At 39.1% G+C, this 18,162-nt stretch overlaps 1 protein-coding gene across 1 annotated transcript in view; it reads left to right on the forward strand.

The window, feature by feature from the left end:
* MTX2 (metaxin 2) overlaps positions 1 to 15,829 on the forward strand; it is a 29,819-nt gene extending 13,990 nt beyond the window's left edge. Inside the window, 7 exon segments of the mRNA XM_009088021.4 lie at positions 9,085 to 9,157; positions 10,423 to 10,499; positions 11,222 to 11,314; positions 12,006 to 12,044; positions 12,528 to 12,653; positions 13,257 to 13,333; positions 15,358 to 15,829. Coding sequence (XP_009086269.2) covers positions 9,085 to 9,157; positions 10,423 to 10,499; positions 11,222 to 11,314; positions 12,006 to 12,044; positions 12,528 to 12,653; positions 13,257 to 13,333; positions 15,358 to 15,565 — 693 coding nt within the window. The 3' untranslated portion in view covers positions 15,566 to 15,829.
* The last annotated feature ends 2,333 nt before the right edge of the window (positions 15,830 to 18,162 follow it).

The following is an 18,162-nucleotide window of genomic DNA, read 5'->3' on the forward strand; positions in this document are numbered from 1 at the left end:
ATTATTATCTAGGTAACATAACTATATTTAGCTAAAAGATTAATTCAAGAATTATTTCTGCCAGAATGAATGACTGACTTCTTGCCTCTGATTTACTTTACATTGTCATTGAAGAGCCAGAGCCTAAAGGATTGGAGGATTTTGAAAGTTCTGTGCAGAGTTCTGCTCCTTGTATTCCTGTTTATATTGGTCTGTGTACAGTATCTGCTTCCCTGCTCACTCTGGGAACTGCATGGTTCAGTACCTTTTGTCACTTGCTATACATGTTTGTCTTGTAGCATCTTGCATGATGTTTGCCAGTCATTTAATTCTCATAGCTAATACTATGCTCAGATATGCCCAAACTCAGGGCATATTTGCTTCATGCTGTGAGCATCACGTCTTTCTGTGTCTCTGGTAGGTTTTTTTTCAATTTCATCATCTGTACAGACTGGAGCTCCAATGTGGTTTTTAGAAATAGTACATATAATTGACAAACTTGCACCTCTGATTGACTTAATAGCACCTCTGTGGCTGTGAAGTCCATGTAATCTCCATTAACCTGTTAGGTTCAGTAACCCCAAATCTCAAGGGGATGTTTTCCCCGTTAGTAGCAAAGGCCTGGCTGTCAGAGGGGTGGGGAGCAGGATGTCTGCAAGGTTCTTGTCCTTCAAAGCAATTTTGTGGCTGCTTTGCTTAGCAGGGAGTTGCAGTGTTCTCCTGTGTCTTGCTTTTTGTGTGTGGTCTAGTTCAGAGAAGCTTCAGCAAGCAGTCTTTGAGGGCTGTCCAAAGAGGTCACATTTCATTTACCAAAAATGGGACACTTGGAGATTGTAACTGATGTTACTGGTAAAAAGGTTAGGATCACTTGATCATGGTAGCTACTTCCAGGATCTCTTAACTTTTATCCTTCCAGTCTGGCACTCTAGGAGATAGTTCTAAGAATAAATTCGATCACAGGAGGAAGATAGCTTTATCCTTTGCTGGAAAGAGGAATCACCTCTGATACACCTAATAAATGGGGCAGTGTTTATTGGCTTGAGTAGTATGTTTTATATTGTCTCAGTGTTCCTTTTTACCCCAATAGCTGTATTTTTGGGGGTTCTCATGAATTTTCTTCCCATCTAGCAATACATGTATATGTGGCTTGTATTTAAAACACCACGCCCCCCCATCTCACCAACAAAATAACCCTAAAATTTCCTTTTCTAATGCATCATTTTGCTTTACTGTTTCTAGTACATTGTTATCCTACACATGTCACTTAGATGATAAATTAACTATAATATATTAAAAATCTTTGTTTTTCTTCAATATTCTCTAGCTGGACAGCTGATAGTAGCCATGACTATAAATATGGCTCTGGTGGATATCTGATCTTAAACTTTATAGAATAATTTTGTATTGAGGAATTGTATCAATTTTGAAGAATCTGTGTAACATGGTTGTGACAGGGAAAGGATAACTATTTGTGGTGTCTTTGATCCATTTTGAAATACTAGGATATGTAGTGATCAGAGAGGTTTAAATACATCAGTGTGTTTTGCATAAGGAATTTGCTTTTTATTTTGTTGAGAGATTGTTTGTCTGTTTTTTGGTTTTGCTATATTTTTTTTAAGGAGGTGGTGGGAGTTGGGGGATGTGTGTCCTTCTCAGAGGAAAATTTGGGAATGAGGGATAGGAGGAGAAGTAGGAGCTGGTACCTGGGACTTCTTTCCTTTTACTGTCATTCTTTTTCCCTCTGTTACTGATTTGGGGCACATTAATATCACCAGAGCAGATGCATAGCTTGTTTGAGGTTGGTGAACTCCCATGTAGTGAAAACATCAGAAATTTGAGCATGTGGAATCAGCCACCATCAAATCTTTGAGAAACACGGCTTAACAGCAAGACTCTGAATGTGCTGCAGCCAGTCTTTCAGGTGTTTTATAAAATCTCCTTGTAGCACCTCTTTGTAAAGCTGCTCTCAGGTCTCAGAGGGACATCCATGCTGATATCTACACATAAACTGACACATACAATCCAGTGCCATAGTAAGTAATAGAGTAAAACTTGACTGTTTGACAGCTGCCAACCCTGCCCACAGATGGCATTTCAGGTACTGCTGGTTAAGGGAGCAGATGAAGCAGACAGCAGCATTGATGTAATCAATGAGCAGAGAGGGCTGCAGGTTGGATATAGGAAGTTGGTTGAGTCTTGCTGTTTTAATAATGATTGGACTTACAACTTCTCATCGTGCAGTAAAATCTGGGCTCTTAATAGCCACATGTCAGATGAGAGAAGGGATGACAGTCATCTGGGAATTTTTGCTGAGTAACTGTGCTGGTGCCTATAGTAGTTAAAAACCAACCAAACACAAAAATTGTTCTCATCTTGTGGAACTTCTCTGTTGATTCTGGTAGGGTTGTTTATTTTTTAATTCCTCTTCTGCTCATTGTTTATTTTGGAATCAGACTAATTTAACAATTTCTTTGCAATTTCTTTGGTTTTTACTGGGTTCAGATTCTTTGTATTTTCTGAAAATACAACATAACTTCAAGTAGCAAGTGGATTATCTCTGGTACACCTTGGTGTTTGCACTTCTTGTTTGTTAAGTCGAAGTAGTGTATTATACAGCCAAGTTCACTTGATCTTGGGCTGCAAAGCGCCTTGGTATTGAATGAAATTTAATTTTCACTGCAAATTAAAATCAAGGGAAAATACTAATCAGTAATGAATATCCAGCTATTGAATTGAGATTTTAACAGAATGAAGGCTCTGTTCTTGTGGACACTCAGCCCTCTTCCCATCAGTGTTAATGAAAACACACCTCCTGGGTAGCATGGTCAAAACCATTCTCCATGTGCAACTACCATTATACAGCATTCCTGCTTATGTGGCTTATCACAGTGAAAAAATGCCACCAAAACCAATACACAAATATATCTCAATAAGAAAGCAGTGCTGCAACTTTAAGGAAGGAAAAATGGAGTTTGGAGTAGATGAAAACTGAATTACCACAGGAGAGTGTACTTCAGTCTGAAGCAGAGGGTCTGTCCAGGCTCTGTCTCCTTATTGATGCCTGGTGCAGGTAAAGCCATTTTATTTAGTGCCTGGCCAGGTAGGAGGGAGGGGGTTAATACAGCTGCACTCTGCCAGGCCTCTTGCCTCAAATGGAAGCTCAAAGCATCTTTTGCACTGTTCCAACTTGTCAGGAAGAGGAATGTGGATGTTAAGACTGCCTCTTTTATTACAGGTTCTTCTGGAATCTTTGTGCAGTTGGTCTCATAGTCTTGCTCAAAAGGCTGTCTAAAATGTTCAGAATTCTGGAAATTATGACAGCTGAATTCTGGAAATTATAGATAGCCTGCAGCTCATTTTGTTAAGATATATATTAATTGCTTGTGCAGTCAATGTCAGTGTAAGTGGTCTTAACATATTCCAGGGAAGTGCTTTTAAAATTGTCTGTTTTTAGACCTGAATGACAGAAGGAAGTTTGGGCAATTTAAAATTGTGTTACACAGACCAATTGCTTATTTTCTTCAACAAGTAATCAAATAAATGTGTAAATCATACATGATTAATTGCCCTTGACAGATGTGTGATTTTTTTTTTCTCTGTGTATGTGTGTGTATGAATTGTGGTTTGGTTTTTCTCTAGACAAAACATTAGCAGAAATTTGAACTTGTTGCTGAGTCTTAAACAAAAGCTTGGCACTGAAATGAAAATCTGCCAATCCCTTTTTTAAAAAGAGAATAAAAACTGGAATTCTCCATGATGAGGAATGCAGTATCAACATAATCAATCTAGCAGTATTGTGTTGTTGCTGAAAACATTCTTAAATCCCAAGCTGTACAGGTATTTTGTGAGTGAAACATCTTTCATATAGTTGTAAGATGAAATTACCTCTGAATGAATAGAATCTTCATTTATCTTCAAAACCTCAGTGCTACCAGTGAATCCCCTCTTTCTACATTCTACAACAAGAATTACATTATACCATTAGAGCCAGTGCCATGATGCAGTATAAAATAGATTGTTTTGGAGAATGAACGTGGCTTTGCTATAAATTACATTCACAGGTACAGAGGAATTTGTTATTTTGTTTAAAATAGTCACAAATATAATTAAGATCTTAATTTATGTTAAACTACACATGTGGCCATTACCATAACTGGATTAGGAATTTAATCTGTCACTCAAGCAATGATACTGAACAGTTTTCATTTATAACCTTAGACACACTATTTCAGTTACAGGGACTGCAGCTGTTTGATATGAAAACTGAATTATTCTGTAGATTTTTTCATGGGTTTTAATTTTAAAATGTGTTCCTTCAGTAAAGTAGAGAATAACTCTTTAGTTGTCATCACATACTGTCCATTGTATGCTCATGAAATAACATAAAAATGAAACTAGAAAATGCATTTCACTCCTTCTTCCTAACAGTATGTTGTGTGAGTGCCTTTAGAAGGGCTGCTGAGTAAGAGATGGCTTGGAATGGCTCGTTCTTTATTAAAAACTAATCATGAATATATGTTCTCCAAATGAAGCCTGGACTGTGCCATCTGAAAATAGTGTTCCTCGTGTGGCGACGTAAATTGTGAACTATTTGAGTCTTGGCATAAGTAATTTCATTCTTGCCTCTGATCTCAGAAACTGCAGTCTGGATATGATTTACTTCAAGTTGTAACTCATTTTTAATGAGTGTATGTGTTTGCTCATCTGTGTTTTTCTGGGAGGAAACTGTAGGGGAAGAGGAGAGCATTGTGGTGGAGCTCTGGCAGGGTGATTTGCTGCCCAACTCGTGTCGTGTGTCCAGCTGACAGTGTCCTTAGCTGGCAGGGCAAAGAGGAAGGGAGAGCAAGAGTGAAAATCACACCTAAACCAATTAACTCTAGTAATAAATAAAACCCCCTCCTCTTCCCCTTCTCCTGTGCCTTCCCATTGTATTTCATGTGCAGCCACTTCCCGTACTTGTCATCAGAGGAAGGCACAATGGCACCCCTTTCTTGCATTGTTCCAGGGGTGGCAGCAGCAGAGATGAGAATGGCAGTCCTGTGAGAAGAGGAAGGAGGGTGGGGAGGGAGGAGGAAGGGTGGGTTGAGTTGTCCCATTTCTGGCTGTGGTTTCTGGGCTCTGGACTTCTGAACTGTGCCAAATCAGTGCAAATGTGATTGCTGTGATTGTTTTTTTAGATAATTGAAATCAAACTTCCTCCCTATATTTTGAATTTTAAATTGGGTGGGCTATAAGAAGAAGCAAGCCTCACATGGATTGTGTCCTTTAAGCAGTGCTGTTGTAAATATACTCCATAATTCTGGCAGGAGGTGTCACCTGCCATGATTGAAATGAATGATAGGCATAAGATATTTGATTAATTTTGTAACAAGTGTCGCCTCAAAGCTTCCTATCAGCCCTGTTCACATAGTTACCAATACCTCATTCTCTCACAGCAAAAATACCAACTTGGTTGTTCCACCTGATTTTGAAAACAGAGTGGCTCATGCTGCTCTCTGAGTGTAAGGCAGTTCAATACAAACCACAGTCCTGTGTAGATCAGTGTGCAGTGGGCAGGAAAGGCACTGAGAGGCTTCCCCATACTTTTCTTCAATTCATTGTCCACAACCCTTTCTTCCCTACTCTGTAACAGTAAATGTTGGGAGGGTAGGGGAAGACACACATTATTCATCTGGTTACTTCTGTTTGCCTCTGTCTCATCCCTTTCTCCTCATGGATGTGCAGAAACCTTCAATCTCTGTCTACAGCAGAGTCTCCCATTAGAAACAAGGTGCACAGGGGCAGTAGCAGCACTGTAGACTCAATGGTTTCAGTCTGGAAAAAGAGATGTATCATTGCTAAATTTTTTTTTTTTTTTCATATTTCTTCCTTCACTTTCTAGGTGTTAGGTAATGCTACAGCTAGAGAGGCTGGAAGAGTGTGAGAGGAGATTGTTAGACTGCAGAAAGAGGCAGAGACCATGTGTGGGAGAGAAACTAACAGACCGTATGAAGCCAAATCTTTATTTTTTAACACCTTTATCTTTCTTACATTAACCTCATCCAGAGAAAGGATACACTCTGTTCCTCTGGTGCTGGAGGAGATCCAGGCCTGTAGTATCACCCTCTTCATTCTTTGGTAGTTTCCTTTTTTTCCCAGAGGAGAAGGGAGCTGGAAGTTTAATTCTGTTGGAACTACAGGCATCTTTGTGAGGTGGGACAGGCTGTGCTCAGTTAAATGTCTTGTTTCTTGTTTCTCAATTAAATGTTTTGTTTCAATAAAACAAAACCACTTTTGCTGTTACTGTCTTGCTTGCCATTTTCTGGTGAATTTTCACAAGGGTGTCATTAACTGTATTGTGTGTTACTTGGAATTCAGTTGGCCCCTCTTAGTCCTTTTTTAAGTTGATCAGCCAAATTTAGGATGTTAACAATAATCTCTGATGTACTAGAATAAGCCTGGGCCCTTGGTCTTTCAGATTGCTCAACTTTCGATGCCTTGTCTTTGAAGGGGTGTTGATATCTTCATAAATCTCAGCAAAACTGCACTGGAGTGGTTTCAGCCTTCAGTCTCTTGCCCAAAAGCGCTCAGAGGAGCTGAGCACACTCTCATTTGCTAACAGAAAAAGATTTCTCTCCCAAAAAAAGCAAGGGTAACTTGCCTGCTCAAACTGTGTATGTGAGGTACCCAAAGGGAAACAAGATGTTCTGAGCTGAAGTAATCAGTGTTCCGTGGCATCTTTTATCAGAGTTGGAAGCCATGGTGGTCTCCTACCATCTGCACACCAAATGTGCTGGTTCTTGACATTCTGTGTGAGTGGTCAGAAAGGGAACAAATCCTCCCTTGATCACTGGGCTAAAGCGTGTAATGAGATAAAGGCTCAGAGAAATTGCTGCTTTGTTCTATATTCTCTCTCTGAGATTTCTTTGATCTGTTCCAGTTTCAACTATTTTGGTAATAGTTCATGCCACTTACTGTCTAATATCAGTTATTGTCTAATATCTAGCATACCTCATTGAACGCATCAGAAAAAAATTTCTGGCAGTGAATATTTATAGGAATGCATTGGTCATTATACTTGTCTTTTTTTTTTTCTAAAAGAAACTATAATTTCCATAAATATGGAATGCATTCACTGTGCTTGAAAAGTCAAAACCACCTTGTTAATGCTAATAATTTCCAAAGCCTGTCAGTCACATCAGTGAAAGAATGTAAGTACTCATAGTAATGCAAATTGCAAGGCTTGTTTCTTAGGCTGAGACCTCCTAATTTGGGATATACTGTTGTCTTTAACTGATTCACATGAATATTTTAGTTGACATGAAGGGTGTCCAGTGGACCATTAGTTTAAGCTGAAGCAAGAAGTAGATACTGCCTACTTCTCTAGTTAATGATTAGTTAAGCAGTGTAGATTCAATGAGGATTAAAATTGTCTTACACTGTGGACCTTTCTTTCATTTTGCTGCAGAACATTATGTAAGGAGCACAGAAGTTGAGCAGGTCATGCTTTGGATACAAGTTACAGCTCATAATAAACAGATACACTGTTTTTTTTATTCCCTGGGCTTCTATCTTTTAAAAGATGTAATAGCAGGGTTTGTTAAAAAATTATTTTATTGGGTTGATTTTGTTTTATATTTAGATTATACTATTAATATTACATAGTATATTACATATTTAGGTTTATTTCATCAGTCATCTTAAAGCCAATCCTAAATATAGACAAAGACTGAAGTGGAACAGGTCTTGGCATGGGGATGCTGAAGGGGGTGCTAGAAGAAGCCTTGTGAATCTGCTGAAGGGGCAGCTCCAGTAGTCAGTGGTCACTGTTTCAGAACCTCACAGGAAGACTGATCTGGTAAATTCAGTACTGGATGGGTTTATCCAGTTTTAAGCATGAATCATTCTTTTCAGTGTCAGTCCTAATGAAGCATTCATCAGAACTGAAAATGACTATTACAAGAAAATTTTCTCAGATTTTTGATTTGGTGTTTACTTTAGGGTCTTCTTAAATTTCTTTTTAATTTTGATTTTTTTAACTGAAGGTAGACTAAATGATTTCTAACATTACTAGAATCTGTGCTCTATTATGAAGAGTAGCAAACCTTTAGGTTAAGGCTTAGGTTGCTTTTGTGTGTGTGATTAGAGTCTGAGCAGCTAAAGCTGTGAGAATGTGGTTTACTGCCAGATCCTGCCATCTGAAGAGCAGGGAGGAGGCTTGTGTAGCAAGTGCTGTGTTACAGCACTGTTCTTCTTCATGGTGGGAGCCTTGGTGCTCTAGGCCTTTTTTACCTCGAGTCACATTGTAGGAATAGTTAATAGAATAATTCTGGAATCTGGTGACCTGCCTAATTGCAGAGACAAAATGAATGATAGGACTGGGCTGAGTTGTGAGAGTTTCTAGCAAGTAAGAGATTCCTTATTTGCCATGTTCTGTCCAAACTGCAAATATTTGTCTTGACATTTTGGCATTTCAGCAGAAACAGCCTGTGGATTTTGTGGTAGTGGCAGTGACAGAAATTGTTATCCTTCTGAGAAAGCTTTGAATCTGAGAACACAGATAGAAGGAAATGGTAAATTGATCACTTATGCTCTCCATGAATTCCATAAATTAAATATAATACTTTGTCCCAAACCAGACTTGTGCTTTGACAGCATCACAGAGCAAAATTTCAGCAGCTATTGTAATTATAATGTGGGGGAAGATGCCATATGTGTTGGCCATGTTACATAACATTACCTTGATGAGCCAGCTTTAGCCAGGAGAAATGAGTATTGTGATTTTCAGAAGGGGCAAAATGTCACTGTTTTGTACAGCCACAGCACTGATTGTGTCTGTCAGATACTGCTTTTTTGCCTATCTTGAAAAAACAACAAAAATAGATTAAACTGCATTAGAAGAATTCCAGTCATTGTTTGAGTGATAAACAGTTGTCTAAAGAAGTCAAAACTCCTTTGTTTTTCTTTTAATTACCCTTTTTCTTTCTTCCTAAGAACAGTATGCAAGGAGCTATACTTCCTAAGTGTGTGCTGGGAGCCAGCTAACACAGGCAAATGCACTGAGAGCACCACATTTGTTTGCCACTGGTGTATGAATGCTTTTCAAATGCGACTCTTTGTTTCCAGGCCTTTTTGCAAATGTGCAATCTGCCAATCCGGGTGATTTGCAGGGCAAACGCTGAGTACATGTCCCCATCTGGTAAGTGTGGCCTTCATTTAGATTACTGTGTTACACCTCCATTTTGATACCATGGCAACTAGGCCTTGTCTTGCTGATAACAGGCAGTGCTACTGTGTGTGGGTTGCCTTTCCCCCTCCTCTCCAGAGCAGTTTCTCCTCTGCAAGCAGTCAGAACAGTGAAATGCAAAGTAACCTTGGCACGATGTGTAACAGTACCTGTGCAAAGTGTTCACACAGCTTGGTGGGAACCTTCTCTCAAATGCCCTAAAGCAGAAAGACATACGTGTCCAAAAATGGCTTTATTCTGCACCCAGGGAATATTCCAGGAAATGCTGTTATATTTTCCAATTACTGGGATGAGACAATACTGGAGAAAGGCTCTCTTTTGTTACTCTGTGTGGGAGTTGATTGCCAGGATTCAGGAGACCAAAGGGTTCATTTTCACTGTAAAGGGTGACAGGTGATTTTAAATCTTCCTCAGATCCATGAGACCGTCTGGAAAAAAATTCAAACCCACCACCAAAAAGTTAAGTATTAAGAGGGTACACAGCCTGTTCTTGTTGGAGGTGACTGCCTAAAAATTGCCAGACACCAGCTTCAGAAAATTGCCTAAAAATCAGAAAGAATTACAGAATGCAAGGTGCCAAGATCCTCACGCTCTGTCCCAGATTTTTGTTGTATGAGGAGGTCCATATTTACTGATTACCTGGCTCTGGCTGATGACTGCCATATGGAAGTGCCTGTCAGTATTTGTCTGCCAGCTATGTGGGTTCTACTGCTGGTACTGATATTTTTGGTTACAACAGTGAAATGAGGCGATTTAAAAAATACCCAAAACCAACAGTTGCTTAAAAAGCAAGATATGCAGGTATATGAATTATTTGTTAGTAAATAGAGCTTTGAAATGCTGACTCAAGACACACAGGAGCGTCTTGCATGTGCAGGAATAGGACTGGTGACACATGCTATGGCTTCTCTGCCACTCACACCTCATGTCCACACTTGCTGGCATCTAAGGTTGTAATTTAGGTCTGAACACTTCCTTCTAAAAACAAGGAGCACAAGAGAGAAAATGATACTGCTTCAATTTTAAATGTAGGCAGAATTATGTGTATTCTTTCTGCCCTTACTCCTGGAGTCCTCTACTGTTTTTATTCACTTTTACTCACTTGTTTCCTTTCTTTATATTGGTTTAATGATAATTCAGAGAAAGTTTGCATTTGTTCCCTTCTCTTGCCTCACCACCTTCTGTCTCATTACTCTGATACATTTCTCCTTTTACAGGCAAAGTACCCTTTATTCATGTGGGAAATCAAGTAGTATCTGAACTTGGGCCCATAGTCCAGTTTGTAAAAGCCAAGGTAACAGTACATTGTTTTCATTAATTATGAATGTTAATCCTGCTTAGCATTGCACTGATTTAGTGTGCTTTTCTGGAATCTTACTGAATTATTTAAAAAAATAGGAATCTAGTACTGTTTTAAAAGACAGGTATCATGGAACAGGAGTTCGTGAGGTGAAAATGTTTTTCTTTGTAATTTCCTCAAATTCTCCAAGTAAGTTCTGTGCAGAATAGCTGCATTCCGAGACTGTTTTCCTACATGCTTTGTCTCTGAGTCTCAGAGGTCTTAAGCCTAGAATTGACTGTTTTAAATCCTGAAATGTCAGATACTGTTCACCTTTGCCTTTATTCTCCCACCCCCAGCCCTCCCCTCTATTTTAAAAAGTGACATGTTTCCACTGAGAAGTCGACTGTGTGATGGATGTAAATTTGTGTTTACTTTGTGCTATAGGGATACACTATCCAGGAGGTTGTGTGCTTAAAGTGTGCTCATCTATAACTGATAATAGTCTAAATTTCTTGTAGATTAGAGTAGATTTCTTATAGATTAGATTAGTTACATTATAATTTGGTTTTAAGGGATACTGTATGTAAAAATTCCACCTATAATTTTTTATTGACCCATGTTAGAGAATAGGATCTGAGCCAAAGCTCATTGATATTTAAGGTCCTTGGCTCATGTGTTGCTGAGTATTCCAATACCCATTCTTACATGTGTGTCTTTTTTCTTTTCCCCATTAGGGCCATTCTCTCAGTGATGGGTTGGATGAAGTCCAGAAAGCTGAGATGAAAGCCTACATGGAATTGGTCAATAACATGCTCTTGACAGCAGAGGTACAGCAAACCCCAGTAACTCCACACACTGTAGGCAAGAGAGCTTTAAGATTTTTCCCTGTAGTGGAAATAGGGCTGTTCCTAGATTAGGTCATCAGCTTTTGAGGTGAAATGACAGGAATAAATTCTCCTACACTGTGGGTTGCTTGCTAACCTGTTCCTGTAGCCACGTGGGATTCCCCTCACTGATGTCAAGTGTGGCACACAGCTGTAGAATAACTGACCAGAAAATGCCGGTGGTTCCTGGGGTCCTACCACACCCCCTGGCTGGCCAGGCACCCCACGTGTCACTGTCCCATGCTGTGTGTGCTGGGAGCCTGGGATGCTCCGTGCTCCTGCCTGTGGCCAGTTCAGGTGCCTCAGTCCTGGCGTGGGAGCAGTGTTGGAAGCACTGGGAGGATGCAGGTGGCTGAGGAGCTGAGGGCTCGTCACCAGTGCCTGGAGCTGGGTGTGGTGTGGGCAACAGGAGCAGGCTTTTGGTCTTAGCTTAGTTTTGTTGCTGGGAAAGTAAGGACTAGCAGCTGGGCTTTTGCCTTCCAGTTTTAATTTCTTTTATACATCAAAGGTCTACGAGAAGAAATTAAATGGAAATTTAATCTAATTTAGAAAAGAAAATTCTACTAGTGAAAAATGATTGTCTCTGTATTCTCCTTTATCAGGAAGTTTTAGTAAGTGTTCTTTCTTTTCCTAGCTCTATCTCCAGTGGTGTGATGATGTTACAGTAGAGGAGGTGAGTGGTTCCGCAGCATTCATCTTAATTAAAATTTAATGAGAAAACACTTTTGCTCACAACTGCAAGTCCCTACTCATAAATGAAACATGGGGGTTTATACCATTAATGATAAAGTCTTTTCACTTTAATTTCACTTGCATACACATTTTAGGGAAGCTGTGTTACTGGAGGGAGCTGACTGCAGAATAGATACAGGTTTTGTTTGTTTCTGAAATAATAGCTTTAAATAGTTATGCTGCAAACAGTGGATTCTGTGCAAATAGTTACAGCATACACACAGCTGCTTTTCTCTTCTGCAGCTCCTTTTCTGAGAGAAATATTTAAATATCAGCTGTTTTCAAGAGCTATCTGTATTTCTTGCATTGTAACACAGTATAATGCAAGAGCTATCTGTATGTCTTGCATTATAACACAGTATAATGCAAGAGGTATCTGTATTTCTTGCATTATAACACAGCACCTTTGTGTTTTTCAACACAGATTACTCACCCCAGGTATGGCTCCCCTTATCCATGGCCTCTTAACCGCATTTTGTCCTATCAGAAGCAGTGGGAGGTTAGGAGGAAGATGAAAGCCATCGGATGGGCTGGAAAGACACTTGAACAGGTAAGCATGAAAAGTGAACCTTATTTCTTTACGCTGTTTTCCTTTTGATTTCTTTTTTTTTTTTTTTTTAATAGGCATTGGAGAGTAGCATGTTCCTGAAATGAAATGTATGTTCTGTACTTTAAACATTAACAGGAGTCGGGTATTTGCCTTCAGCAGCAATAAATTTTAAATTATGTGCAACCTGATGGGGTCCAAGGAAGGATGTTTTGCCACAGCTGTACAACTCTGTCAGTGTTAGTTTAGGCCATAGTCCTGAAAATAGGTTGTGAGTTCTGTGCCCTGCTTCCTGCATGATGCTGATAGGCACTCTGTGGGATTGTGGCAGGTTGGGGTGTTTAAGTCAGTACCTTTCATTAAGCTTAGTTGTAAATGTTATGGGAAGCACTTAAATCAGAGTTGCCTTACATCAAATGTTAGATTAAGTATGCTACCTGCCTGCTGTGTAGGTTTGACTGACTTTAACAGCTTTTGATATTCCAACATGTTACATTCCTTGTTCCCACTGTCAGTGCAAATAGAATAAGGAGGTTGTTTCTTGCAATGGTGTTACTTCCTGACAATATGGATCTTTCTTTCTTTCTTTCTTGTGTATTTTGATAGGTGCTTGAAGATGTAGATCAGTGCTGTCATGCTCTCTCCCAGAGATTAGGAACACAACCATATTTCTTCAATAAGCAGTAAGTTACTCTTCACTGAAATACCCAGCAATATGTGATATAGGTATATACACACATACATACAAATGTATTTATATGAAACTCCTATTTTATTTTTATGCTGTGTGAGTCGTTGCAAAAATACAAATGTGTGACTGGAATCTTAACATGAAATTTCAGCAATAAGTATTTAAAGATTTTAAAGGGAAAGCTTCTATAAGTTTGTTGTATTTATGATTTCATTTTACTCCTCCTTGTCTTCTCTACAGATTCTACCGCAATTTATATAGGCTACAAATGTGCATTTTTATATAGTTAGTTTCTTATTAAAAATGATGCATTTTAAGCATTATATAAAAATGATACATCATATAAAAGCATAATAAAAAAATGATACATTTAAAGCATTACTTGTATTTCTTGGATAATATTCTCTGCTAGAGGAGTGAATGTATGTTGTGCCAACTTGATGAGGGCAGCTTGTCTTAACATGAGAACCAGTTCTGAATGAACTGATTTAGCATGAGGGTGTCTGTGAGTTCTAAGAACTGGGGGAGAAGCTAGCTGATCCACAAAGAACTAAATGCAAAGTGAAAAACAAGATTCACATTGCCAGGAGAGAAAAAAGAAATTACCTGACCTCCATGGAATGGTCTCTGCTCTCACTGGTTTCTTTCAATTGAAATATGCTCTTTTAATTTTTTTTTTCTCTCCAATAATTCACATTTTTGGAAATGTTACAGACTAAAATAACATCACATTAGCTCCCTCTTGTCTCCTGTGTGTAGATCAGTCTAGAAATGCTCAGGTCTGGATTTCAGTTTACTGCATTTGAACAGGGAGATATCTTCAAATGGCAGCATTTGATTACTTCTCTGCATTGTGGCTTTGCTGCTTAATCTATTCCAAGCTGAGACTAGTTGGATGATCTTAATTCAGAGGATACAGAAATATGCCTTACAGAAAATGACTTTAAGGTGCATCTTCTCCTTTGATTATTAAATGTAGTATCTCTTAATTTTTCTTTCTGTATTTCTAAAGAATTGTAACTTGGGGAATTTGTGTTGGTTGGTTGTTAACCAGGCTTTTTTGGTAATTTCAACCTTTAAATTTTTTAGCTGTCAGAAATATTACTAAGAAAATATGTGTTTTTAATCCAGTAATTTTTGGTCTGTGACTTTTGTGAGTCTTTGGCAGGTAAATAAGTAAAGCAGCCTCCTTCTGACAGATTAAAGGGGTTATGCAGGGGTCCATATCTGCCCTGGAGAGTGCTTAGTGATCCACGGATAAAAAAGCAAAAATTTTATCAGTTAGGAAAGCTTCATGCTGCATACATTGAATGTCAGTAAAGGGGGACTCTGAAGTTATTAATAGATTTGAAAAAAAATAATTACTTTTCCATGGACTACACACATACATGGACTACTTAAAGGTCCCAGGTGACAATTCAGAAAGGTCATCATACCTAAAACATTCCCAAAATACCTGTTTTCTTCTGTGTAATCCCCTTTCAGAAAAGGGATGTTTCCAGATGCTGCCACTATGGAACTCCCTTTTTTGTTGGTTGAATAGTTCCAAACTGTTGCAGAGCACAAAAAAAGGAATGGGAGTCATAAGCTTCCACTCATCTCCTTTTTTTTTCCCCCTTGTGAGATAATAGTTGGATTTTTTTAAAACACATCTGCAGAAGAAAAAGAGCCACAAAACAGCTGATAAGCATTTGCCCTTGTTACAGGACTAAAAGGTGGAGCATGGTTTGAAACAAGATCAGTAAGTCTGTCTGATCTAAGAGATGTTATTTCCACATTTCCAAGCTCCCTAAAGCAAGGAAAATGCCATCCTGAGAACAAGCAGAGTTCTTAATATATCCTTTAGACAGATTTCATACATTTGGTTTAGCCTTGCTTGATTTCATCCCAGTTCTTAGACTGGATGGCTAGCTAAAGGTTACCCAGAACAGCATGGTTTTTCTTCATCAGAACTTGTGTTTCAAAATACCCGTTCTTTTCTTCTTCTTTTTTTTTTTATTTTTTTTTTTTCCCCAGACCAACTGAATTAGATGCTCTGGTGTTTGGACATCTGTTCACAATCCTTACTACTCAGCTAATCACTGATGAACTCTCTGAGAAAGTGAAGAACTACAGTAACCTCACCGCGTTTTGTCGGCGAATAGAGCAGCAGTACTTTGAGGGTCATGAGAGAGACAGCTCTGCAATTGCAGCCCGATCTTCCAAGAGGTCCCTGCTGAGATAAGCATGGTGCTTGGGGTGGATCAGGGTGCAGCTTTGGGTTTGTCATTGCTCTACAAATGGATTTTGAGAATGGAAGCTGCCAAGTCATTCTGGAGCAAGGGAAAATGTTCAATACAGTTTTTTGTGTTGTAGAATTCACTGTGCACATTTAAGCTGAAATGTCTGTACGAGCGTTTCCATTTTAATAGCCCGTATGCCACTGACTGTGAAGTGACCTTGCAAAAATATTGTATCTGTTTCAAAAAAATAAAGCACTGAAAGTTGATCTCTGATCTTTCTAAATGCCTCTTTTACCAAATTTAATTTCTGTGTAGTTCACGAGTGAGATCCTTTTGACAGGACACTAGGAGGAAAGTTGTGAACTAGTTAGAATTATTAGGCTGGGAATGAAAGTATGCATTAGAGATCTTAATGTTTGTCTGCCTCAGCTAAAAGTTATTCAGAAACTGGGTGGAAAAAATGTCTTGGAGCCCTGTAGCACACAATTGATGTGATCTTATTCAGTAAGTTTCTGTTTTTGTGTCAAAGTACCTGCTGGCTGTCAGTCCTTCATCTTGTGTGTGTCTTGCCTCTGCTTTTATCTTTCATTCACCTTTTGTTTTTTGATTATAATTTTTTTTTCTTCCTGTAGTTTCCCAGTTTTAATCCCCAGCTTGTCCTGCAATGTATTTAAGAAACTAATTTGCTAGGTAAGTGTCTGCCTCACTGTTTCCACTTCCAGTATGTTGACATTGCTTCTGAACTTTGATCAATCTACCAAATGTGGGTCTCATAGAAAAAGGAGTCACTGTGAGCCTGTGGCTGGCATGTCTTGGTCCTTTTCTGCCTCCGCATTATTCAAGGTACTTGTAGCCACAATGATACAGGAGCAAACAAAGAAATATCACTGTGGTGCTCCAGAAACCCTGGCAACTTGGAACTTTTCAAGGGAGAGTTCTTGTGTGTAGGCAAGGACTGATCTGACTAGTATTGTTTCGAGTGCATTAAATGGTTCTGCTCTGTTCTGCTGTGTCAGTTGTACTTGATGCTTTTCCAAAAGCACCACCAGGAACATGCTGGTGGCAGAAACAAACCTTGTATGCTCAGTAAGTCATGGGCACAACTGGGAACCAGCTCAGGCTGTTTGGCTTGTTGGAACCATTGTGTTCTTACTTTGAAATATGTTCATTTGACTATATGCTTCAGTGTAAGAACACTTAATGGCTTGAACTGGTTATAAATGGTTTTACAATGGTCATGAGGTTTTGGCTGCCATTTCCTCCTCTCTTAAGCTGAGCAGAAAGCAGTTGCATGCCTTGGACTGGCTGTGTCTCCCAAGACAGGCTCCTGAACCACTCCTGCTTACTCACTGCTTTTGTGGGGAGCCACTCTTGCCAGCTGGACTGGAAAGCAGAGCTGGATTCTTACTGCCTGCCTTTTGATAGAACAGTCCTAAGTCCTACTGCAGTCAAATCCACTAAGTATCAGTGTATACACTGATACTTTCATCAAACCACTCTTGCCAGGAGAGGCAGATTGCCCTTGTCCTGCATTTCAGTCCTAGAATTTCACACGTCTCTATGTTGAATACCTTTTGAAACTAAATCCCATCAGCTGTTGACTGCTTAGTGACCATTTCCACTATCAAACCAGCTGGTAACTGAGAACCCAGATATTTCTTTCAAACTTGCTTTTTTTTTAAAGTTTGGAGGGAATATTGTGATACATGCTACTTTGAGCACTCAGACTAAAGTTAGCATGCCGTGGTGATGAGGAAATCCTGTGTGAAAATTTATCTTAATCCAGAGTAATTAAACTGGTCTTTTACCCTCTTGCCCTCAGAGCAGGATTCACGAGGAAAGATTTTAAGCTAGCTTTTGTTGTTTTTGCAATTCTGCTACCAGTAGACTGAAGTACAGGACTAATTGACTTAATGGATTTTTAAACCTGCCTATTAATTTTTATTGGCCTGAAAAAGTGCAGGTAGTCATGTGTTCATCCTCTTTGAAGCCTTCAGTGGCCATTAGCCACCTTGTAGCCAAATTTCAGCAATTGCTTTGAAACAGCATTGAATGAAACTTTTTGTATTCCAGCAAGGTGAGGCAGAGCAAGTTCTGGTAATTCAACACCTTGAATGCTGAACAGCAAGTTATTGCAGATTTTGTGTAGTAGCATACAGCGAGCTTTATAACTTCAGAGTAGTGAAAAAAACCTCACAGAGCCATATGCATTAACCTGCTTTGAATGTCTCATCTAGAAAATAAATGCTGTGGAAGTGGTTGGGCAAAAGATACTGATCTCTTGCAAACAAAGTTTGTGTAAATCCACCTGAGCTACTCAGACTCCACTTAAGGATACAGAGACAGGCAAATCACATCGAATTTTCAATATTGAAGTGAGAGGACAAGCAGAGACTGAGCTCTCAAGTTACACTGAAGTTTCTGAAAGTTTAACCACCCCTCACTCCTCGTGCGTGACTTTGATAATTTCATTTAAATGGAAAAGAGCATTGCTTACTTCCTTGACTGAAGAGGATTCTTTCTGTATGGCACATTTGCTACAGAGCTGGTTTGTAGTTCAGGCTGCATCTCATTCTAGGTGATATCTAAACTTAGAAGG

The sequence above is a fragment of the Serinus canaria genome, chromosome 7 (assembly GCF_022539315.1).
Source record: "Serinus canaria isolate serCan28SL12 chromosome 7, serCan2020, whole genome shotgun sequence".
In the NCBI taxonomy this organism is placed as follows: domain Eukaryota; kingdom Metazoa; phylum Chordata; class Aves; order Passeriformes; family Fringillidae; genus Serinus; species Serinus canaria.